Genomic DNA, 25775 nt, shown 5'->3' on the forward strand with positions numbered 1-25775 from the left:
CTATTTATGAAGCGTTCAGGAGATGGAGGCATTTATTAATTGGGGCACAACATAAGGTGCAAGTGTGCACGGACCACAAGAACTTAGACTATTGGAGAACGGCACGAGTGCTCAACCAACGACAAGTGAGATGGGCCCAGGAGTTCTCCAAATTCCACTTTGAAATTTGTTATGTGCCAGGTCCAGAAAATGTTAGGGCGGACGCTCTCTCATGCAAACCTGAATATTTGGAAGGGGAGGGGGCACCAGAAGAGATACATGTCATCCCAGAGGACCGCTGGGTGTGTGGGGCGGCATTGGTGGGGCAAAGAGAACTGGTAGAGGAAACAGAGAATGATGAATATGCCCAGAATAAGCTCAGAGGTCTTAGGGGTGAGGGAGAGGAACCAGGGGGTTTCGAGGAAAGAAATGGAGCGTTGTATTACAAAGGGGCACTGTATATCCCCGAAGGAGACTTAAGGGGGAGGGTACTCAAGCAGTTGCACGACAGCCCCACGGCGGGGCATTTCGGACAACACAAAACCATGTGGTTGGTCACCAGGGAATTTTGGTGGCCTAAGGTGAGGGAAGATGTACGGGAATATGTAAGAGGGTGTGAGCAATGCCAGCGAGCCAAAGGGGAGAGGCGGGCGCCAGCAGGGCTATTAGAACCCTTACCAACCCCAGAACGACCTTGGGAGGCAGTGTCGATAGATTTTATGACTGATCTGCCAAAGTTCAAGGGGAAAACAGCCATCATGGTGCTGGTAGACCTACTAACAAAGATGTGCCATTTTGTAGCCTGCTCGCATGCAGTTACGGCGGAAGAGACAGCGAAGTTATTTGTAGAACACATTTTTAGGTTGCACGGGGTGCCATTGAGGGTGGTCTCAGACAGGGGAAAACAATTTACTTCCAGGTTCTGGAGGAAACTCATGAGCTTACTGCAGGTGGAGGTCAACTTTTCGACTGCCCGGCACCCTGAAACCAACGGGCAGGCGGAAAGAGCAAACAGTGTCCTCCAGCAATACCTGAGGTGTTATGTCAATGACAGAGAGAATGACTGGGTAGAGAAGTTGGCGCTGGCGGAATTTGCCTACAACAATGCAGAGAATGTGTCCACAGGGATGAGCCCCTTCTTGGCTAATTATGGGTGTCATCCCAGGGCATTCCCAGGGGGAGGAGGGGAGAGATGGAGCGTCCCGGCAGCCGAGCATTTTGTAGAAGAAATGGAAGCAATCCATCGTCAGCTCCAACTCAACTTAGAAAGGGCGAAGGAAGAATACAAGAGGCAGGCAGACAAGAACCGAAGGGAAGGTGAAACCATAAGGGTGGGAGATCGGGTGTGGCTGTCAACCCAAGGGTTGCCGTTCAAAGGTGGTTGCAAGAAATTAAGACCCAGGAGGTGGGGTCCATTTGACGTCATTCAACAAGTCAACCCAGTGGCTTTCAGGCTCCGGTTACCCAACCACATGAAACTGCATCCAGTATTTCACAGGTCGTTACTGTCACCGTATGAGGGGGGACGGGAAGGGATGTCCACTCGGGGACCGGTCATAGAAGAAAGGGAATGCAGCAGCCATGTGGCAGAAATCCTCGACGCCAGGTGGAAGGGGGATCAGGTGGAGTATTTGGTAGCGTGGGAAGGAGAACCGGAGTCAGAAAACACTTGGGTAATGGCAGAAGATATCAATGACGAGGTATTGATAGAAACGTTCCATCAAAGGTTCCCAAGGAAACCTCAGCCTGTGGAGAGGTTCCGGAGGGAATACTTTGGCACCACCGATGAAGAGGAGGAGTTGGAAGGATTTACGGATTCGGAAGGGGAAGGGGAGATGGACTCTGAGGAGGAGGAGTACTTCGAGACTCGGAACCGCAACAGGTGGAGAGAAGTGTTCGAGACATCGGAAGATGAAGGAAGTTCCTTCCGGGGTTTTGCCTCCTCACCGCCCATAGAGGAGGGGGCGGGAGGGGGTGAAGGGGGCCCTGGAGGGGAGGTGGATGTCAGGGAACTGCCATCGGAAGGAAGGGAGGTGGAAGGGCTCACACAGGTTGGGAGAGACTCAGCAGCTGAAGAGGGAACCAGTAGGGGGAGAGGAGCTGAGCTGAGGGAAAGTGAGCAGGAGGGATGGCTCCGAGACACTTCCAGCGAGGGCAGTGGGGAGGTTTCAGGACCTCCCGTAGGGACACCCACTCCTCGCCGGAAACTGTCACGCAGAGAGTCCAGAAGACGTGTTTCCGTTAAGGAGCTTTTATGTTGGAAGCGATTCTGAAAGCAACCACTGTCGGAATCTGCCAGCGACTGAGGGAGCCATGTTTAAGGGGCTCCGTTACAGACAGAGGTTTGCAAACTTGATCAAACTCTGAGGGACTTGGATTTTACGCACAAGCAGCTCATCGTCCCATCACACACGATCTAAATAGTTGATTTATTTTTTGGAAGTAAAATTTGGGACTATGTATTGGTAATCCTCTAAGAATGTATAAAAACTTTGGAACAACATTCATTTTGAGTTCCCCACCTTTCAATATCAAAATAAATCTCATTTATAATTTGATTCAAATTTAATTTTACAATTTGATCTATATCCGATTAAATCAATATACCCAAGAATTTAATAAAGTCTTTGCACGTCCAAAATTGATGGTAACAGGCCTGATTCAGCAGGCTGATGTAAGTTCTGGCCAGTTGAAGCTTGTGGGAAATCTAACATTTGTCCAAATCTTGATTGCCTCAAAGTGGTGCTCACCCAGTGTACCTGCTGATGATGAGTGGATTCACAATGTACTTGCTGAAGAAGCATGGTTTCACAATTTCTTTCTAAAATCACAAAGCTGCTCCTTTGGCTGAGTAAGGGAAGCCAAAGGAGAGAAAAAAATGGGAAACTATGGAGCCCTTTAGTAATCGCTACCAGGGGTGGGGAACCTCTGGCCTGGGGGCCAAATGCAGCCACTGCATGCTTCTCCACAGGACCACAGGACCCAGGAGATGGGGATGTAGGTGGTACATCGTTCCTCTGCTTGGGGTCACAAGGGGGACCGCCAAAAATGTTTGCATATATTGTGTGTAGACTAGCGTTTCCATTTAGTGTAAGACTACATAAAATGCTACGACGCCTCTTCCTCCATCTGCTTCCTCTTCTGCTAACATTCCCCTGCCTACTTTTCCCAATGGATCCAGAGAGGTTCTGTGCCCGTTCTAAATGTTTCTTCTCTTTATTTTTTGAAGGTTGTGTACACAGTCCAGTTTATGTCTTTCTCACAATAAGTGGGTGTCCCACCTGCCCCATAGGCAGCAGAGAAATGGCACTGGCATCAGCACCGTTTTCCAGCAAGCTCTTGCCAAAATCTCATAAGATCTAGCCAGATCCTGCTGCTGCTATGCCACTTTGTGCTGTTGCCACACAACCTAGGGAAGGGATGCTTTGGTGGAGGTTATGTAGCATGGCTGCTGTGGTAAAACGGGATGCACTACCCCTGACAACAAGGGAGCCCAAAGTGGACACAATAAAATTTGACATGGAAGTTTGGCCAGGGATTTCAAACCTGAAATCTAGCTCCCATCCCCAAGCACTATTATTTCCCCCAACAAATGTTGCATTTGGATAAATGATACAACACACATTATTTGCCATATATATTTATTTTAGACATGATTCAATGACTTCATTTGCACATGAAAGTCAAATGCAGCCTGTCTTTGAGGAGGAGCTTCTAGACTTCTGGAAAGAAAGCCTGGGAGTCCTCAGGCTGAGACCACCCCTGCTTCAACCGCTAGGCCACCAATTTCCATAAATGGTGGGCTTTTCTGGGTGGCGGAGGTTTGCCTTCCCTCAGCTACAGCTCATTGGAATCCTCGTCCATTGCTTCAGTGCACTTTAATTGAGTGATCTCATATCCCAATGATTTAAGATAAGTCATCAGCATCTCATAACTGTAGTCACACATACTAGCTGTTGCACAGCCTCGGACAGCACCAATCAGGCTGCTTCCCCCTGTTGGAAAAAAAAGCACACACATATTTTTGAAATCCAAAACCCTCCTCAAACAGAACGGTGGGCAACTTTTTTCAGACCAAGAGCTGTTTTCCAGTCTGGGTGACCTTCTGGGAGGTCCACTGGCCAATGGAAACATATGTAAAATTCACCTTTACATGGCAGGCTATTTTATACATACAGTGGTGCCCCGCAAGACGAATGCCTCGCAAGACGGAAAACCCTCTAGTCGAAAGGGTTTTCTGTTTTGGAGGTGCTTTGCAAAACGAATTTCCTATGGGCTTGCTTCGCAAGACGAAAATGTCTTGCGAGTTCCTGCGGGGTTTTTTTCCTCCCCCCCTTTTTCCCAAGCCGCTAAGCCGCTTATAAGCTGATCCTAAGCCGCTAAACCGCTTATCAGCTGATCCGCTAAGCCGCTTAACAGCTGATCCGCTAAGCCGCTAAGCTGCTTATCAGCTGACCCGCTAAGCCGCTAAGCTGCTTATCAGCTGATCTGCTAAGCCGCTAAACTGTTTATCAGCTGATCCGCTAAGCCCGCTAAGCTGCTAATAGCGCTAATCCGCTAATCCGCTAATGGGCTTGCTTCGCAAGACGAAAAAACCGCAAGACGAAGCGACTCGCAGAACGGATTCTTTTCGTCTTACGAGGCACCACTGTACATTCAAACCCCACCCCTCTGTCCTCCCTCCGGGTAACCAAGACTTCAGGGGCAACAATCCAGCCAGGCCAAAGCATACAGGTAGGGTTTGAAGTGGGGCTTGTGAGGGGTGTGGCCTAGGGTGAGGAGGTGTGGATAAGGAGGATCCAAAGGGCCAGAGAGAGTCCTAGAGGAATGCCTTTGGCTCCTGGACCTATGGGTCTCCATCCTGCCCCCTCCAATTTAAAGTGCAAATTTTAAGATGTATTTTTATTTAACAAAAACTATATACCGCTTGATTGCAGTAAAAACTGCTAGGGGTTTACAAGAAATATTTACATTAGCAATAAAAGCAGTTAAAATCATTAAAACATTTAAAACTCATTCAAATGAACAGCAAAAGGGAATACAGCATGTCCCTATATGAATAGGCTTTTAAGGTGTTGCTGGGGGGGAAATGGAATAAACTGGTGCAGGGTTCTAGGCAAGAACTGCAGAAATCACTAGCCCTTCCCTGTATTCTCCTCCTCCCACCTCCCTGTGCACACATCCCTCCTCCTTGGACTCTTGCCCATTCCAGACACTCTGTGAGGGCAACGTGGGTCTCCTAATAACTTTCAGCACCCTTAATAAACAAAGTACCCTAGCGTCTTTTAGCAGAAGCCATGACTGCTCAAAGTAGCATGATACTTCCTTAAAGATGGGGCCCTAGCTGCACTCCATTATATTAGACTCACCAAACTTCATGCGACCCCCAGCATAGAAGCATTGATCCTCCGCATTTCTGCAGCTGACGGTCTTATTGCCCTCACACTCGTCTGAGGAGATAGAGAAGCAACTCGGGCACTTTAGCCCATTGAGCTCCCTCGTCTCAGTCTCAGGCACTGGAAAACAATCACCACACCACACCAACATTGCAATTAGTCAATGTATTTCTTTTGCAGATGCAAACCACAACTTGCTGTATGTGAGGGGTGGGAATTGTACTCCTTCCAAGATGGATGCCTACCACCTTCTAGCACTTCTCCAAGCGGAGTGCTCCAGCCATGCTCCATTCATCCAGGGCTACATTAAGGCATGGTGCAAGAGATTTCTGACTCGGGCCACATTCACAGCATACATTTCAAGCAAAGGGATACCACTTGAAGCAATTTGGCTTAGCACTGAGCAGCATTGGGGGGGGGGCATTCTGAGAGACAAAATGGCAGCCACAGATGCACACAAATGATAAGATTCTACAAAATGGCCCTCTTCCCAAGAGCGGGAAAGAGAAAGAAAACTCTTAGTAGTTTTATACTTCTGGGAAAACATGTGCTTAGTTTTGGTAAAATAATGATTTCACCTAAGGAAAAATGGGAGCTAATAAGAACTATTGTATGGGGTTTGTTTGCTAATCCATAGCTCTGTGAGGGGAATCGGGGTTTCCCAATTAACTCTCAGCACCTTTAAGAAATTACCACTCCCAGAATTCTTTGTCCTAGTGTTGTTATAGTGTTTACAATAAAAACATACACCAGGGTGTTGAGAATACTAAGGTAAACCACAAAATGGTGCCTCCTCCCAACAAGACGGGAGGGGTGAGTGAAGATCTACATCAGGTACAAGGGAATGTGAACATCTATATCAGGAACAAGGGTGGGAGTAGACCAGAGTTCCAATCTGTACTTGAGCCACGAAACTTGCTGAGTGACCTGGGGCCAGACACTGCCCCTTAGCCTGACTTATTTCACATGGGTGTTTGAGGCTAAAATGGTGAGCAGGAGAGCCAGACACGCCACCTCAAGCTCTTTGGACAAAAGAGTAGCGATGTAAATATCAGAAGCTGCTGCAGAAGAGGGACTGTGAGTAGCATCACACAAGGAATGTTTCTAGGACTAAGGTAAAACTGTGAAGCTCCCTTGTAATTTTTGCTCATGAATGCTGCATGTTGTTCAAGTAATCTTGTTATTGGTACATGGTTTTTGGTTTTGTTCTATGTGCAGTTTACTATGCTATGTTATTAAATAATGCAGATATCCTCTTAGAAAGTCTTGTTCTGTTGGTGAAGGCAGAAGCCCACGTTGCAGATGTTTGTAGAAGGCCTGGCCAATCCAGAGGTATCATACTGCCTTCTCATTTGCTGGATCATCACCTTGTTGTGGTGAGTGGGCTTCCACATTCCTATGACCTGTGTGAGCAAAGCCATCAGGAATCCTGTACTCCTAACAGGGTCACCCAAGGCGGTAAGGTCAAAGGGAAGGAGCTAGACAAAGAATGATCCAAAAAGTCCTCAACGGCAGAACAGGTGGATGATAACAAGCAGTATGTTACAACGGCTGTGAAGGCAGATAAGGGCTGCAGCATTTTAAATAAAAGGACACATTCTACTCATGAAAAAACACGCTGATTCCTGGACCGTCCACGGGCCGGATTGAGAAGGTGATTGGTCCTTAGGTTGCCTGCCGCTGTCTTAGACTATGTTATTGTCTGTGCTAAAGATCACCGTGATTTGCTACTTACCAGAGCTATGTTGAGTGCCGACGACTGCAGGACAGATCACTGACTAATATGCTCCACAATGGCTATCAATATTATACCTTAACATAGGCTTCAAGGAAGGAAAACAAGGCACAAAATGAACACCCAAGGCCTTCAAGATCCCGTTAAGTGGGATTGCTTCCAAATGACTCTTAAGGGCCATCTGCTTTCAGAATTCCCTGATAACATCGAGGAACACTGGACCAAGCTAAAAACATCCATGTTTGCAGCCTGTGAACAAAGTCACAAAGACCATCTATGGGCGAATAAATCATGGCATATTCTCCCTACGCTCAGCAGATGGTATCACACTTCTAAAAGATAAAGAAGCTATTAAACCGCTTTAAAGAACATTACCAACATCTCCTTAACTGCAACTCCCCCGTAGCTGCTGAGGTCCTCTCACAAATTCTGCAAAAACAATTTAGAGATGAGCTTGCAGTATCTCCAAATCTGGGAGAGTTGTGTACAGCTATTAACCATATGAAAAACAAAAAACCCAGCAGACCTGAGGGGATACCTGCCAAAGTTTTCAAAGTGGGTGAAATTGAACTTACACAACAACTTCACAAGCTCATCAAAAAAGATCTGGGAGAGAGAAGAGATCCCAGCAGACTTTAGGGATGCCAAAATTATCTTTTTTTAAAAAAACGGTGACAGAACTGATTGCAGAAACTATCGAGGCATCTCTCTATTAGCTGCAGGTGGTAAAATTCTTGCAAGGATCTTAGCAAACCATCTCTTAACAATATCCGAGGTGACCGTTCCTGAATCCCAAAATGGTTTTCGGCCTTCTAGGGGGACAGTGGACATGATTTTCACCGCTCAACAGCTTCAAGAAAAATGCAGAGATCAAAACCAACCCCTGTATGTGACCTTAGGCTTTCGACATTGTAAATCATAATGCCCTGTGGACTGTCCTTCTGAGAATTGGCTGCTCAGATAAATTTGTAAACATCATCCGACTCCTCCATGATAAGATGACAGCAACAATTGTAGATTACAATGGCTCTCAAAGTGAACCATTCACAGTGGGATCAGGTGTTAAACAGGGTTGTGTTATTGCCCCAACTCTATTCATTGTTTTCATTGCCATGATCCTACAAATTATCTGACAATTATCATTGTCGAAGGGAAACTCCCCACCGGAGTAGAAATCATATATTTAACAGATGGAAAGTTCTTCAATCTGAGCAGGCTGAAAGCAAAGAGTAAGGTTACAGTAACTTCCATCATAGAGCTTCAGTATGCTAATGACAACGTAGTGTGTGCACGCTCACAGGATGACCTCCAAAGCATCCTAAATATCTTCCCAGAAGTTTATGAAAATTTTGGCCTGTCACTCAACATCCAAAAAAACAACAAAGTACTGCACCCCCCTGCAGCTCCACAAATCCAACTCAATGGTGTAATGTTGGAAAATGTCAATCACTTCTCCTACCTAGGCAGTTATATTTCCACAGGGGCTAACACTTATGCCAAAATCCAGCATACCTGAGCTCTGTGAGTGCAGCTTTCTGTCGATTGAAGTGCAGAGTGTTTGAGGACCGGGACATTCACAGGGAAACCAAAATGCTTGCTCACAAAGCTATTGTACTAACAACCTTACTGTATGCTTGTGAAACATGCACCGCTTATAAACACCATCTCCAACTCCTTGAAAGATTTCATCAACGGTGTCTCTGAAAATTTTTCCACATCACTTGGGAAGACAGGCGAACTAATATAAGTGTACTGGAAGAAGCAAATATCACCAGTATTGAAGCAATGATTCTTCAACATCAACTTCGTTGGACTGGTCATGTTATGCAGATGCCTGATGATTGTCATCCAAAGTAACTACTACTCTATTCTGAACTTAAAAATGGAAAGCGTAATGCTGGTGGTCAACAAAAGAGGTTTAAAGACTTTCTGAAGGCAAATATTTAAAAATGAAGTATAAACACCGACAACTGGGAAACACTGGCCTGCGAGCGCTTCAATTGGAGAACAGCCTTTACCAAAGGTGTCATGGGCTTTGAAGATACTCGAACTCAGGATGTAAGGGAGAAATGTGCTAAGAGGAAGGCATGCTTGGATATCCACACCATGATCAACTCCTACCCAGAAACCAATGTCCCCACAGTGGAAGGACGTGTGGTTCCAGAATTGGCCTCCACAGTCACTTACGGACTCATTGTTAAAACCGTGTTTATGAAAGACAATCTTACTTGGCTACGAGTGATCGCCAAAGAAGAAGAAGAATCATACTGCCTTACCAGTCTGTCCCACTAAAAATATCTCTACAAATGCAAATGCATCAAAGAAAATGGGTCACTCTAGGTTTGGGGGCTAGAACTCTGGGAAACCAATGAGCCAGTGATGTGAAGTGGTTAGAGAGTTGGACTAGAATCTAGGAGACCAGGGTTCAAATTCCATTGTAGCCATGACACTTGCTGAGTGGCTTGGGACCAGGAACCGTCTCTCAGACTAACCTATTTCACAGGATGTTTTGAGGCTAAAATGGTGAGCGGGAGCTCAAGCTTTTTGGAGGAAAGCATAGGATGTAAATACCAGAAGCTGCTGCAGGAGAGGAACTGTGAGTAGCATTATGGGAGGGGTGTTTCTAGCACTAAGGTAAAACTGTGACGCTCCCTTGTAATTTTTGCTAATAGATGCTGCATGTTGTTCAAGTAATCTTCCCGCCACCCCTATACTATGGCTCCAATGCTTCCCTGCTTGTTCCCTCTGTCAATGGTTTCTCCCTGTCCCACCAGTCTGAATCAGGTTTGAAATCTTTCCTAGTGTCACCCTCAGGCACCTCCTGGAGCGACTGGCTGCCACCACTCCTCCTTGTCTAGCCAGTCCCTGACATCAGGATACTGCAAAAAACTTGTTTGTCTTTCTTTGACCTCTCTCATTATTTGAGTTTTGTGAGACCAGCTTTCCTGATGATGATACTTACTTTCAGGAGGTCCGCTGTTGCACATATCTGTCTTGCAGCAGGTGGCCTTGCTCTGGATGTACAGTGATGAGGTTATGGAGGCACTGCCATAGCCTATATCACACAACGCTGTATCGATGCAGGACTTGAGAACCATTGTTGACCCCAAAAGTACTATAAAAGAATTGGAAAAGGAAATAACTAGACCTGGAGATAAGGCTGGCCCACCTAAGAGGAAAGGGTTGATGATCACCTTATGTTTGCTGATCCACAGGGGCAGGAGATCTGACCACCAAGAAAAGCATCGCCTGATGCTGCTGCCTTTGAAGCTGTGGTATGATCCTTGGAGGCAAGATCTGTCACCTCCTCGTCAGTTCCTCTCCCCCATTTGAGCCACCCCATGTCCCCGTTGTTTGTGGCAGGGACCTTGGAGCTCCTTCCTTTTTCTTTTTAATATAATGTTTATTAAAATTTCTTTTTTCCTTTATAACAACCAAATAAAATATTTGCTCAAATTGAGCTCTGACTTCCTCCTGTCCCCCTCCCTGACTTCCATATGCAATCACTTTTATTTTGCATTTCTAAATCACCCTATTTACTTTATCTCCATACTTAAAAGACTTACTTCTAAATATTTATAAACAGGTATGAAATCATAACCTGTCCTTTTCAAACAGTTCGTTGTGCTGGCTTCGGATTTCCCCCGTCAGTCTCACCAGCTCCGCGTATTCAATCATCTTTGTCTGGCATTCTTCCAACGTTGGAAGTTCCTACTGCTTCCATTTCTGGGCTAAACGTATCCTTTCTGCCGTAGTAGCACACATAAATATATTTATGTCTTTTTTGGGGGGAATTTCTTCACCTATGATCGCTAATAAAAAGCCTCTGGTTTTTTTACTAAAAGTATTTTATATATCATATCCCAGTAGACTTTAATCTTAGGACACGTCCACCACATTTGAAAGAAATTCCCTTCCTTCTCCTTACATTTCCAACATACCTTATCTTGAGTTCTATACATTTTAGCAAATACCACCTCGGAGCTCCTTTCTGAGGCTCCCTCCGCCTCGCTGGTGCCCATGCAGGCACACTGCCTCTTTCCTTGTGGGGTGGTCATTCGCAAAGCGCAGGCTGCAAAGCCACCCTACCTGTGCCTTGCAGGGCTGCCTGCACTGCCTGGCTGCCTTTGACTGGCAGAGTGGGCTCCGTCTGTCCTCCTGTGCTGAAAAAGGCAGCTAGGTGGCAGCCAAGGTTGTCTCCGCCCGGAGCCTGCACTCCATTGTTGACTCACACAAGGTGGGGGCGCCATCAAACTTCTCCACTGAGAGGTGGGCAGCCGTGCCCCCTCAACAGGAAAGGGTGACATGGCTCGCAGTTCCCCTGCTTAGCAGCTGAGATACTGCTCCTACTTGTGTGCAAGCAGGAGCGGGGGTGGGGCTCTTGCAGCTAGGGAGGGGGAGCACTTTAACAGAGCCCCCGCCCCACTACTTGCTCATGTGAGCCAGTGGCAGGTTGGGGTTTCCGCAAAACTGCTTGGCTGAGGCGAGGGCAGCGGTGTGTTCTTAACCCAAGCAGTTTAAGGAGGGAGGGAGGGAGGGAGGAACAAGCTGTATAAACCTTGTCCATGCAGCTTTTTTCTCCCAGTGCAAGTATATGGGACAGACCATGATGATGATTTCACTCAGTGATATATCGTTGATGAAACTGCCACCCCTCCTGAGTCCCTCTGCCTCCAGCTCCAGGCTGCAGCTTGTTTTGTTTTTCCGCAGCGTGCTGGGTGCTGGAGCCAGAGGGACTCAGGTTAGGCGGGGTTTCCCCCACCGATTTACTGCTGAGTGAATCTGTCATCACGGTCTGCCCCTCATACCGGTCCTGGGGCGATATATCAATAAATCGCCCAGGCCTAATCTTCAGTCACCCTTTCTTCCGGGTCTGGGGGGTGGGGAACATTTCATGGTTTGACTCAGGTATCCAGTTGTCTTGAGCTGGCCCTGCTTGGAGCAGAAAGAGATTTCTCCAGTTTTATCTATTTGTTGAATGTGAGTCAGGACTGGAGAACCTTTGGCTGTCTAGAGGTTTCTACCACCCTTCTCCTTATTGAGTGGAATCAGTTCAGAAGGCTTCGTGGGAAGCAATTAATGAATGAAATAGGTTTTGTCGCTGCCAACGTGGATAAAAATCAATTTTAAAAATCAAAATAATCAGATTTTTAAATTTAAATTAGATTTTTTTTATTTAAATCAGATTTTTTAAATTTAAATTGTGTTTTTTTAAAATGATTTTGGAGGACCCACCCCCCAAGATAGTTTTCTATTTAAGTTATATTATAGTTCAAAGACTATCCTCATCAGGAAATAAGGATTTGTTTCAAGCTTTTCATGTGTGCTATAACTCCCTCTAAGGTTTTTCTAAAAAAAAGTTTAATCACATCAGTTAACAAGCATGGACACATATTCTATAATGTTATTGTTTTAGTTAAATAAATTATTTAAATTATTATTAATGAAATGATTATTTTTTCTCCTTCCAATAAAATACAGCAGAAAAGAAGTCCAAATATAAACAGTTAATTTATTAAACCTCACAAAATTTTATAATTAACCAAATCAGTAATTTTTGATATAACTTTAAAAACAACTCTGAAAATTTATTATTCCAAAAACAAAACCTTCATCTGGTTGTAAATATTAAGATTACACCAGCAAGAATGAGTCTTTATGTAAAAAAATGTTTTAAATCAAGTTTTGCTGACTAGTGATTTAAATTGTGATTTAAATCAAATCCACCCTGTAACTGGACCAATGAGAGTTGATGGTGGAGCTCATAAAGGGAGCATGTACCACAGGCTATTAGGAAGGGTCAATATGACCAGTCAGACTCCTGTGTAAAAGGGAAGGATACAGACAGATTGTAGGTGTTTTGAGAAGAAATGGTATACAATTTAGATGGGAATTCCCTGAAGGGATTGCTTTCTTTTTTAAGGAAAAGAGATTTAAGTTGACAGACCGGCAAGAGGTGGAAAAATTCCTGCGTAGGTATGAGAAAGAGCTTGGCAAGGCAGAGGACAGACCAGGAGACAGAGGGGGGGTGGGGACGGGGGGGGAAGGAGAGAGACGCGGGAAGAAAGGGGGGCGGAGAGAGAAGAAGTAGAGGAAGAGGAAGAGGTAGCGGGAGAGGAAGAGGCAGAGGAGAAAGAATATATAAGAAATTGAAAGTCTAGAACACAAATTTGAAGGTTAACTAGAATAAACAAAACTTAGTTTTAGGAATGTTGTTAAATATTTTCAGTAGTAGATAGGTAGCCGTGTTGGTCTGCCATAGTCAAAATAAAAAAATTCCTTCCAGTAGCACCTTAAAGACCAACTAAGTTAGTTCTTGGTATGAGCTTTCGTGTGCATGCACACTTCTTCAGATACACAGTACCTATCTACTACTGGAACCATGGAAGGCACCACATTGAGCCGCATGAAATGGAAGTCCATCAACCTCACCAAGAAACTTGCACAGGTACAGACTGATATCTTCTTTCTTACTAAATGCAAGAACCTGGACATTATACCCAAGGGTCTTAGAATTAAGAACCCTCTACAATCCACGTATCCCACTGAATATGTTAAATATTTTGTCATGGAATGTGAACGGTCTAAATGAAAAATCAAAAAGGAATAAAATAGAGAAAGTTTTGAGGAATAAAAAATTGGATGTGATTTGTTGTCAAGAGACACATGTAGCTAAAAAACATAAACACATATTGATAAATAAAAAGTTGGGAATAGAGTTTGTTAACTCAGATGTTAAAAAAAAAAGAGGGTTAGTGGTTTATGTTAAAGAAAAATGGGAACCTGTGTTAATATGTAAAGATGAGGAAGGAAGAATCCTAGGTGTCCAAATTAACTACCAAGGGGAAAAGCTCAATGTAGTAACGGTTTATGCCCCCAATACAAATAAAGCAGATTTCTTCAAAAGATTGGAACAAATATTAATAGAATTAGAAGATCATAAGTTAATCCTTTTAGGGGATCTGAATGGAGTCCCCGTACCGGAACTAGATAGAACTGAAAAAACAAGGAAAATGAATCAAGGAAAACTTCCAAAATCCTTTAATGACCTTAGAGAAAATTTAGATTTGATTGATATTTGGAGGCATAAAAACCCAATAGAGAAACAATTCACACATTTCTCGGAACCGCATCAAAGTTGGAGCAGAATTGATCTGATTTGGGTCTCAAGGGAACTTTCACTAAGGACAAGAAAATGTGAAATAGAACCAAGAACACTTTCTGATCACAACCCAATTGTTTTGGAATTAAAAAGCGAATCATTAGGACCTTATAGGTGGAGAATGAACGAATATTTATTTGAAAACGAGGAGATTATTGAGAAGGCCAAAAACACCCTGAAAGAATATCTGGATATAAATTGGAATAAAGAAACCAAAATTGATATCGTGTGGGACGCAAGTAAGGCAGTGCTTAGAGGTTTTTTGATCCAACAGAATAAATATAGAAAGAATCTGAGAGAATCAAAGAAGGAAGAGATAGTTAAACAATTAAAAGACTGTGAGAGGAAATTAATAACAAACCCAGGGGATGAAAAGACTAAACAAATTTCTAAATTGCTCCAATCACAATACTCAACATTAATAAGTCAAGAAATAGAATGGAAAATAAAGTTAATGAAACAAAAGTATTTTGAATCTGCTAACAAAACGGGGAGACTATTGGCTTGGCAAATAAGAAAAAGGAAAAAACAAAATATGATAAATAAAATTAAATCGGAAGAGCAAATAATAGAGGATCCCAATGAAATAAAGAGAAAGTTTCTCCAATTTTATGAAACTTTGTATAAAAGAAAGGAGAGGAAGACATAGTGGAGATAGAGAGGTATTTGGAAAGAAGTGAGGGAGAGCAACTTACTGAAGAAGAAAAAGTATACTTGAATAAATTAGTAACTGTGGAAGAGGTGAAGGAAGCAATTAAAAAAATGAAACCAGGTGTGATGGCCTTAGAAGAAGATAAAGGTCAGGCAGCCGGGTCCCAGGTTGTGGGAGCAACGTCGTTGTGGAGTACCTGCTTTACCCAGACCTAGATCTGCACTCCCAGTGTGCCTGTTCCTCGCCAGGCTTCCTGCTCCTGACTCTCCGGTGTTCCTGTTCCTCGCCCGGCTGCCCGCTGCTGACCCACCAGTGTTCCTGTTCCCCGCCTGGCTCCCTGCTTCTGCTCTACCAGTGTTCCTGTTACCCGCCTGGCTTCCTGCTGCTGCCCTACCAGCGTTCCTGCTCCCCCGCCCGGCTCCCTGTTTCGGACCTCGCGTCTCATCTAGTGATCGTCTACCCTGCTAGTGACTCTGGACTGAACTTCGGTTACGGTATTAGTACCCCCCCCCGGGACCAGCACAGTTTGCTCCCGCCACACCCACACTCCCTCTTTGTTGGGGTGCGTTCGGGAAGAGTCAGAGGCCATGGCTGACCAAGCGGCTAGACTGTTGGCAATAGCCCAGGAGAACCAGGCCTTGACGCACACCGTGCAGCAGCTCAGTAACGCAGTTACGGCACTTCAGCAGCAGTTGGACGCCCTACCGGCTCCTGGGGCCGACGCCCCGGCTCCTGGCAAGTACCCAGTGGCCTTGCATGAGAAATTTGATGGGGCCCCGGCCAGCTTTCCCATGTTTCTTGCCCAGGCCAAGCTGTACATTCAGGGGCGCGCCCGGAACTTCCCTGACGACCGCACCAAGGTGCACTTTTTGATTAGTTTGTTAAAAGACCAGGCGGCCAAGTGGGCGTTGCCGCTGCTCAGGCAGGACTCCCCTTTGCTGGCGGACTATGTGGGGTTTTGCAATCTGTTGGAGGCCGCGTTCGGCAACCCCCAGAAGGGGAGTCAAGCCAACCGGGCGATTCGGCGGTTGAAACAGGGCAAGTCCACGGTGGCCGCATACACCACGGAATTCCGGCTGCTGGCACAGGACTTGACCTGGAATGACTCTGCTCTTCGGGACCAGTATCTCGAGGGGCTTTCAGACGAGATACTGGACCAGCTGGCCACTATGGAACGCCCCACCACGCTAGACACCCTCATTCAACGGAGTTTACAGATAGACGATTGGCTAGAGGACCGTCGTCAGGCTCGGGGCCGCCGGCACTTCCAGTTCTCAGCACCAGTTTCTACCAGCAGCCCCACAGGCACAGCTGAGTCATTGGAGGAACCTATGCAGCTTGGGGCAGTGCGGCCACGCCTCTCCCCCGCAGAGAAGTCGCGGCGTCGGGAGGGGAATCTATGTCTCTATTGTGGCGGAAGTGGACACTATGCCCAGTCCTGTCCTGAGAAACGCCAGCCACAGGGAAACCGCCAACCCCAGTAGCTGATGGCCCTGGCTACCTGGGGTCCCAAACCGCACAGAATGGGGCCGCACCAATTGAACTACAACACCTTATGGTTCCGGTACGTCTATACCCTCCAGGTGGGCCCTGGATCCTTACCCATGCTCTAGTGGATTCGGGGGCAACCCGCTCTTATATGGACGCTGCTTTTGCTGCCCGTCATCGGGTGCCACTTCAGAACAAGCCAGAACCAGTACAGGTGGAGGCAATCAACGGACGGCTCCTGCGTTCGGGAGCCGTTACTCAGGAGACCCAGCCCCTGGTCCTGTGTCTCCAGCAGCACCGTGAGATGCGAACTTTGGATATTGCCTCCATGCCCCGGTTCCCCCTGGTGCTTGGGATGGACTGGCTAGAGGCTCACAATGTGCAGATTGACTGGGTCAAACGGACTGTACACTTCCCAGACCCAAGTTCTTCTGCTGAGACTGAGATGCTAGCAGCTGCGCCCACTGAGGAGGCTGCTGCAATGCTCCCCGCTGAGTACCGGGACTATCACGACGTGTTCGAGGAGCGGGGGGCAGACCAGCTGCCACTGCATCGGTCCTTTGACTGTGGCATAGACCTCCAGCCCGGAGCGCCCCTACCGGTGAGTCGCTTATACTCTTTAACAGAGCCAGAGCGCGAGGCTTTGCAGGACTTCTTGTGCAAGAACCTGGAGCGTGGGTTCATTAGGCCTTCTACCTCGCCCACTGCTGCGCCAGTGCTCTTTGTTAAAAAGAAATGTGGGGAGCTCCGCCTTTGCCATGATTACCGGGCCCTGAATAAAATTACCATCCCAGACCGGTACCCCTTGCCCCTTATTTTGGAGTTACTGGAGCGGGTGCAAGGGGCGCAGGTGTTCACCAAGCTAGACCTCCGGGGTGCCTACAATTTGATTCGGATCCGAGCCGGGGATGAGTAGAAGACAGCATTCGGGACCCGGTACGGGCAGTTCGAATACCTAGTTATGCCCTTCGGTTTGTGCAACGCACCTGCTGTGTTCCAACGGTACATCAACCACGTGTTCCAGGACTTGCTAGACAAGTACGTGGTGGTGTACTTGGATGACATTCTGGTTTACTCCCGTGACCCGGCGCGCCATGAGGGTCATGTACGGACCGTGCTGCAGCGCCTGCGCGAGCACCGTCTGTATGCGAAGCTCAGCAAGTGCGAGTTCTATCAGCGGTCAGTGGACTTCCTGGGTCACCGACTCTCACCAGGTGGGGTGCAGATGGATCCTGGGAAGGTGGCAGCGGTTCGAGAATGGGCGGCACCTCGGAACCGCAAGGACCTACAGCGGTTCCTGGGGTTCGCCAACTATTACCGGACCTTCATTGCGGATTATGCTCATCGCACCACCCCGTTGACCCAGCTACTGCGCCCCAAGACGCCGTTTTCCTGGGACAAAGAGGCAGAGGAGGCATTTCAAGGGTTGAAGGCCTGTTTCCAGAGAACGCCAATCTTGCAACATCCAGATCCTTCTCGACCCTTTGTGGTAGAGACTGACGCCTCCAGTACGGCTCTCGGTGCCGTCTTGTCTCAGCAGTGCGGACCGGAAGCGCCACTCTTACCCTGCGTCTACTATTCCCGCCAGCTCCTCCCAGCGGAGCGTAACTATACCGTGTGGGAGCGGGAACTACTGGCCATCAAGGTGGCCTTTGAGGTTTGGCGCCACCATCTTGAGGGGGCTCGACACCCGGTGGAGGTGAGAACCGACCACCGGAACCTGGAGTACCTCCAGACCACCCGCAAGCTGAACCAAAGGCAGATCCGGTGGGCGTTGTTCTTTTCCCGGTTCCAGTTCCGGATCCGCTACATCCCTAGCTCCCAAAACCAGAAGGCGGGTGCCCTGTCCCGGAAACCTGAAGACAACGCAGACATGGTACAGCAAGCAGTACCCACCACGATCCTACCACCAGCTACATTCCTGGCTACCCAGGAGGTTGAGCCACTGCAGGCTCGGGTGCGGGAACAGCAGCGGGTCGACGCTTGGGCCCAGGAACGACTCTGGGAACTGGCCGAAGGGTCATGCCCTCAGTATCCAGGGATGGTCTTGCATCAGGGTCTTCTGCTGCACCACGGGCGTCTGTACATCCCACCAGGGCCGCTGCGGGCTGAGGTTCTCCGGATGACCCATGATGCTCCAGCAGCAGGGCACTTTGGGCGGTATCGGACCACCCATCTGGTAAGCCGTGAGTTTTGGTGGCCCCGTCTGAAGGCTGATGTGGCTCGCTACGTCACTGGTTGTGATGTCTGCAGGCGGGCCAAGGGGCCGACCGGGCGACCCCCCGGCCTTCTTCAGCCGTTGCCGGTTCCACCACGTCCTTGGCACACAGTTTCTCTGGACTTTGTAGTGGAGCTACCCCCGTCTCGGGGCTGTACCTGTCTCCTAGTTTTCTCCGACCATTTCACGAAGATGGTGCACTGTGCCCCCTGCCCATCCGTACCCTCAGCTAAGGAAACCGCCCAGCTGTACCTTCAGCATGTCTTCCGCCTGCATGGCCTACCTGAGCGTGTGGTGTCCGACCGTGGCGTTCAGTTCACGTCCCGGTTTTGGTGTGCTTTGCACCAGGTCCTCGGAACAGAGGTCTGTCTCTCATCTGCTTACCACCCACAGACTGATGGCCAGACGGAACGGGCGAACGCGGTGCTGGAGCAGTACCTCCGGTGTTACTGCAGCTACCAACAGGATGACTGGGTCGACCACCTAGCATTGGCGGAGTTCGCTTATAACAATGCGGTGAATGCGTCCACCCAGCAGAACCCGTTCCAGGCCAGCTACGGTTTTCATCCACGGTTGTTTCCGGATGTGCTGCCGGCATCTGCGGTCCCTGCGGTGACAGAGTGGCTTCAGGAGCTCCAGTCCCAGCAACAGCTGTTGATGGAGCAGCTGCGCCAGGCCAAGGAGGCGTACAAGGTCCAGGCCGACCGCCACCGCCAGGTGGGGCCGGAACTCCACGTCGGTGACCTGGTATGGCTCTCCACTCGCCACCTCCACCCTTATCGACCTTCGCGGAAGCTGGACGCCCGTTTCACCGGCCCATTCCCCATCGTGCACCAGGTCTCGCCGGTGACATTCCGTCTCCGGTTGCCAGCAACCCTGAAGGTTCACCCGGTATTCCACAGGTCCCTTCTGAGTCCGGTGGCCCCACCCGACGAGTTCCACCCGAACCGTCCCCGACCGCAGCCAGTTTTGGTTCAGGGAGAGCCTGAGTATGAGGTGGAACGCATTCTGGACTCCCGATACCGCAGGGGAAAGCTGCAGTATCTCATAGACTGGAAGGGGTATGGGCCGGAGGACCGTTCCTGGGAACCAGCGGCCAACGTCCACGTGCCTGCCTGCCTCCGAGAGTTTCATGCGGCGTACCCCAACAAGCCGGGTCCGGACCCTCAATTGAGGGGGGGGCTGGGAGGGGGGATAGTGTGATGGCCTGGGATTCCGAGTCTGAGAGTGAACCGGAGGAATCCCAGCCGGCACAGGAGTCCCCGCCTCCAGGGCTGGCTGAACTGGGGCAAGGCCTAGATGCTGAGGAGCCTGCACCTGTGCCAGATCCTCAGGGGCAGGCACCAGGTGAGACCATTCTGGCCCCAGAGGTGCTGGAGGACTCAGTGGCTACAGGTGAGCCTCCCCCAGTAACCCTTCGGCCTCTCCTGAACTGCAGAGGCTTTGGGCAGAGAGGCGAAGAGAACTGCTAGTGACTCTGGACTGAACTTCGGTTACGGTATTAGTACCTCCCCCCCCCCGGGACCAGCACACCAGGGAAAGCACCAGGCCCAGACGGTCTGTCTCAAAAATATTATAAAGTATTGGAAGAACATTTGGCCCCGGTTTTACGGGATGTAATTAATAATATTTTAAGAGGAGGGATGATACCAGAATCGTGGAGAGAAGCATACATCACGTTAATACCCAAACCAGATTCAGATAAATTGGATATAAGAAACTATAGGCCTATATCACTGCTTAATAATGATTATAAGATCTTCGCCGAAATAATGGCAAATAGACTAAAGAAATACTTGACTAGAGCTATACATAAAGATCAGGCCGGATTTCTGCCAAATAGGCAGTTAAAGGTTAATGTAAGACACATAGTAGATATCATTGAATACTTGGACCTTAGAATTGATATCCCTGCGGCTTTAATTTTTATAGATGCCGAAAAGGCTTTTGACAATGTATCTTGGAGTTTCATGTTAAAATGTATGGAGAGGGTAGGGATGGAAGGGCCCTTCCTAGAAGGTATAAAGGCGATCTATTCAGGCCAAAAGGCCAAGTTAATTATTAATAATAACTTAACTAACCTGTTTAAGATCTCTAAGGGTACAAGACAGGGGTGCCTTCTGTCCCCTCTCCTATTCATCATGGTTTTGGAAATTATCATGAATAAAATAAGGGGAACACCAGAAATTAGAGGAATTAAAATTGGAGCAAAAGAATATAAATCTAAGGCATATGCTGATGACTTAGTAATATCTTTAGAAGAACCAATAACAGGCATTGATAAAGTTTTAGAGTTACTCGAAGAGTTTGGAAAGCTGTCCGGGTTCAAGTTAAACAAAGTCAAAACAAAAATAATAACAAAAAATTTAGCTGAAGATGCAAGAAATCAGTTAGAGCGGCAAACTGGGATTAAGGTAGTGAAAAAGGTGAAATACTTGGGTATTTGGATATCCACAAAAAATATAAACCTAGTAGAAGACAACTATAATAGAACTTGGAGAGAGATCAAAAAAGACCTAGATAGTTGGAGTAGATTAAAACTCTCATGGGCAGGAAGAATGGCTACCATTAAAATGAGCATTCTCCCAAGAATGATTTTCTTATTTCAAAACATCCCAGTGATCAGGGGCACGACAATGTTTAAAGAATGGCAGAGGAGCCTGTCCAGATTCATCTGGCAGGGGAAAAGAGCAAAAATCAAATTTAAACTGCTCACAGACCGAAGGGAAAGAGGCGGGTTCGCTGTCCCGAACCTAAAACTATATTATGAGACCTCATGCTTGTGTTGGATTAAGGACTGGATAACCCTGGGAAACACGGATTTGCTGGATTTAGAGGGATTTAATGCCAGATTTGGCTGGCATGCGTATCTATGGCAGGATAAAGAAAAGGTGCACAAGGGATCCTCCAACCATGTCATCAGGGGGGGCGCTACTGGAAGTATGGAATAGAAATAAAAGGTTGATAGAGGGGGGCACACCTTGGTGGCTATCACCGGTTGACATCTTGACAATCAAAAAACTAAACATGGAAAGCCCAAGATGGACCTATGAAGACCTTCTGGTCAAATCAGATAAGGGATGGAAAATGAGACCATATGAGGAATTAAAGGATAAACTAACAGGGTGGCTTCAATATCACCAAATTAATGCCCTCTGGAGTGAACATAAAAAAGGAGGGATGAAGGAGAAAAAATCTAGATACCAGGTAGAAATAATAGAAGGAAACACCAAAATTTTGTCCAAAATGTATAATCAACTACTAGAGTGGGACACCAAGGACGAAGAGGTGAAAGAGGTCATGATTAAATGGGCTATAGACCTGGGATACAATTTGGATTATGATAGATGGGAGAAACTTTGGAATAAAGATATGAAATTCACAGCATGTGCTGGACTCCGAGAGAATATGGAAAAGATGATGTATCGTTGGTACATCACTCCAGTGAAACTTGAAAAGATGTATAGAACAGGGGACAAAACCTGCTGGAAATGTAAAAAGAAGGAGGGTGATTTCCACCATATGTGGTGGACATGTGAAATAGTGAAAAGGTTTTGGGGTCTCATTTACGATGAATTAAAAAAGGTTTTGAAATATAACTTCCCTAAAAAACCTGAAGCCTTTCTTTTAGGAATGGTCGGAGATGAGATTAAGAAGGAAGATCAAACCATGTTTCAATATGCAACGGTAGCAGCCAGAATATTGTTAGCGCAGAACTGGAAAACACCCAAAATCCCAACTATCAGAGAATGGCAAATTAAGTTATTCGAGTATATAGAGTTAGCAAAAATGACACAGAAGATCAGGTATCAGAAAAACACCAAATTTATTAATGATTGGAACAAATTCATTACATACATGGAAACAAATTTAGGAAATATTAAAATTACAGTAGGGGTAATATAAAACCGGCGATGTAGAGATAAAAGTGGTAAAAAGATTCTGCAGAAGAAAACATTGGGATACAGCTCAAACCGTGGTGGAGGGAAGTCAGTTCAACAAAACAGTATGAATCTAATGTTTTTGTTATGTGACTTTTTGTGCCTTTGTATTTTGCTTTATTTCCTCTTTTTTATCCTTTTTGGATTGTTTGTGGTTTTTTATGTTGGTGTATATGTCAGATATAAAATAAAAAGAATTTTCAAAAAACAAAAAAAGGAAGGGTCAATATGTCAGTATCAGTTTCTCTTGGTTTCTTATTTGAAGTTCATTTCTCCACATTTTCATATCAGTTTCCAACTCCCCCCCACCCCCATCAACATTTAGTGTGAATGTAATCTTTACTCTTAGGCCCTATCTGCAGGATCATACTGATTTAAGCAGTCATGGTTTCCCCCATGGGGGTGGGGGGGATGTTTGTTGACCATCTTGGCTGTGAATCCTGGCAGACTAGCTCTCTGCCTTGCAGGTTATTTTTCACTTGGCCTGGGAGATAGGAACCACACAGACTGACTCCAAATACAAAAGCTGAGGCTGCTGAACCGACACTTGGGTTGGGGTATTGTTTGGCTTGTTTTGTTGCTGTTACTGATATCCATCTTTTCTATCTTTATTTTTAGCTCTTCTTATGAATTAGGTGACTGTTGCTTTATTTTGCTGTAGGTTCTTATATGCACACTTTACCCTAGTATGTGCATTTGTATATTGATTACATGGCCAGACAACTGAATTGCAAAAATGGGAGAAGGGCAGATTCTCAAGGATGGCTTTGTTTTGCTCTGCCAGTTGAGTAAACGCACCTTTAAATATGAACTGACTTGAATTTCTTCCTTGCTCCTACAGGCAATGCAGAACCTAGAACACTAATTTATGAAAAGTCATGTTCCGTGGCTTGTGGCTAAGATATGGCCTTAGAAAGTGAGTCTGGGGGTTTACGTTTTGGTGATCAAAGAGGTTGAAAGTTCTTTTCACTTACACAGTTTGCCAACTCCAAGGGTAGACATGCAGGACTGGTCCCTGGAATCGTCACACTCCTCAGTGGTGGCATTTCTGCAATCTTTTCCTTGACCGAAACAAGACTCACATGTCAGAGATGCCACTGCAGACAGGGGGAAAATGGGTTTAGAAAACTTTAGTAACTGTGTAGGAAGAATAGGTCTGCATCAAGGTACATGAACACAACACTTTCTGCTACAAACTCCATCTTACAAGAGGTAGCAAAGGCCACCAAATTTGATAGCTTCAAAAGCGGACTGGATAGATTCATGTTTACCATTCGCAATTGATATATTTTTTCTGCAACATTGGAGGCACTATTTGAATACTAGTTTCTGCAAATTAGTATATATTCCTTCAGTAGATCTTATACTCTGAATAGGGGTGGGCCTTGCATAGACCAGAGAATGATTGTCCAAGATGCCTCCTGCATTCTGAGAGACAGGACCAGTAGAGAAGGTGTGGGGAAACCTTTGACCCTCCCGAAGTTGTTGCACTACAACTCCCATCAGCACCAGCAAACATGACAGACTCTTGTAAGCACATCTGGTACCCCTGGAACCTGACTCCACTCAGAGATTGGGGTGGTGTGTAACACCAGCAAACTAAAAGATTTCGGGGGGGGGGCAGGATAATTCTGCTCCGAAATAGAAGAATTGTGCCTATACATTGTCTCCTATCCTATCATAAGTTTCTACAAATGTAAGCAACTTACTCTTTGCTTTAAATCAGGCATGGCCAAAGTCCATTTCAGGGGCCCACTGGTCGGTTTAATCCGGCCCCTGTGGCAGTTTATTTTCCTGGGTTAAAATCCTGAAAAAACCTCAACAACTTCAGTCCTAAAAATGCTCAAAAACTTTGGTTGGCCCTTTGGTCGGCCCCACAGCTTTTCTCTTCATCAAATCTGGCCCTCTTTGAAAAACGTTTGGACACCACTGCTTTAAATTTAAGCTAGGATTCTGGTTTATTGAAGAGTGAACTACTGCCTCTTTTCCTCCCCCAATGTACTTGGGGATGCCACACCTCTGTATGCATTTGGTAAAATAAAGATTTAATATTGAGAACAAAGTTTCAGGAAGAAGGGGCAGAATTTGAGTGGACGATGAGGCAAGCAGACAGGAAAGAAATTCAAGAAACATACTCTTTGTTGTAGATGAAACCTAGGATTCTGGTTTACCCAAGAGTGGGCAACTGCCCCCATTGCTCCCCCAATGGACTTGGGGATACTGCACCTCTCAGTATGTATTTGATTAAATAAAAACAAATATAAACATTGGGAAGAAACTATCTATGATTGAGGATCCCTTGTAGCTTGACCATATGCTTTATTCCTTTCCCTTTCAAAGGAACCTTGTTCTTTTCTTCTCCTACTTTAATGGCTGAACCCCCACTTAGTTCCTTCCTGGAAACAGGATGATCAGCACAGCAGTTGTGGTTCTGCTCACCTGGATTCAGAAGGGTCAAGAGGAGGCAGGAGATCAGGAGTGTCTTCATCATTCTAGAGAGCTGAAGAGCCAGGAAGGCGTTCGAGAGCAGCACTGGACTGAGTAAGGAACTGATGCATGAAGAGGCTTAGTTGGAGGAATTTATAGGAGATTACAAGAAGCACTTTGGCAGTACCCAGGAACAATGGGTTCAGGACAGTGTCCCAAATTTTTAGAAGTCTAATCATGCTATACTATTATTTAAAGCACAGTGTTGAAAACCAATTAAATCTCTTTCCCCTTCCAATAACTCCAAGGACACGTACCTCCTAATCTGTGCCAGCGTCAATTTCACCATCCTGGATGGTGGGAAATGAGTCCCATCAGGTTACAGCACTGAAATTGGATTAGGTTTCTGGAAGCCAAGGCATTTTCTCTGACAACATGAACTTTTTTGAAAGGGGGACAAATGTCTATCCACAGTTTCCCTTGTGGTACAGTAATAAAATGCAGACTGACCCGGATTCCCTCACTCCCATTAAATGCAGTTGCATTTGGGGTAAATCAATCTCTTCCCCCTTCCAACAGCTCCAAGGACATGTCACCCCTTTAACCTGTGGCACCCTCAATTTCACCACCAGGGAAGTGAAGCCCCATCAGGGGTTACACCAGAATTCAAAGCTCAGCAGTGAAATTGGATTAGATTTCCAGAAGTCCAGGCAATTTTGCCAGATTTCTCTGATAGTCAGAATCACAAACTTATTTATTTTTGGTAAGGGGAGACAA

General features: G+C 46.4%; 1 protein-coding gene across 1 annotated transcript; it reads right to left on the reverse strand.

Annotated features, from left to right (window-relative positions):
- Positions 1-3615: 3615 nt before the first annotated feature.
- Positions 3616-25192, reverse strand: LOC308590555 (phospholipase A2 inhibitor NAI-like). Its single transcript, XM_081200701.1, has 5 exons — positions 25011-25192; positions 23546-23668; positions 10073-10225; positions 5349-5495; positions 3616-3974 (listed from the first exon to the last, which is right to left on the reverse strand). Exons 1-5 carry the CDS (start codon positions 25060-25062, stop codon positions 3817-3819), a joined length of 633 nt encoding a protein of 210 aa, XP_081056827.1. The 5' UTR covers positions 25063-25192; the 3' UTR covers positions 3616-3816.
- Positions 25193-25775: the final 583 nt, after the last annotated feature.

Source organism: Podarcis bocagei (assembly GCF_964188305.1).
Source record: "Podarcis bocagei genome assembly, chromosome: 7".
In the NCBI taxonomy this organism is placed as follows: domain Eukaryota; kingdom Metazoa; phylum Chordata; class Lepidosauria; order Squamata; family Lacertidae; genus Podarcis; species Podarcis bocagei.

What these genes read in the sequence shown, in the direction of transcription:
- LOC308590555 (XM_081200701.1), bottom strand. Translation starts at nt 25,062, where the DNA reads ATGATGAAGACACTCCTGATCTCCTGCCTCCTCTTGACCCTTCTGAAT. An exon ending in CCTTGGAGTTGGCAAACTGT is followed by an intron (nt 10,226 to 23,545) that starts GTAAGTGAAAAG and finishes ATTCTTTTATAG; the next exon opens with TACTTTTGGGGTCAACAATG. An exon ending in CAACAGCGGACCTCCTGAAA is followed by an intron (nt 5,496 to 10,072) that starts GTAAGTATCATC and finishes ATTGTTTTCCAG; the next exon opens with TGCCTGAGACTGAGACGAGG.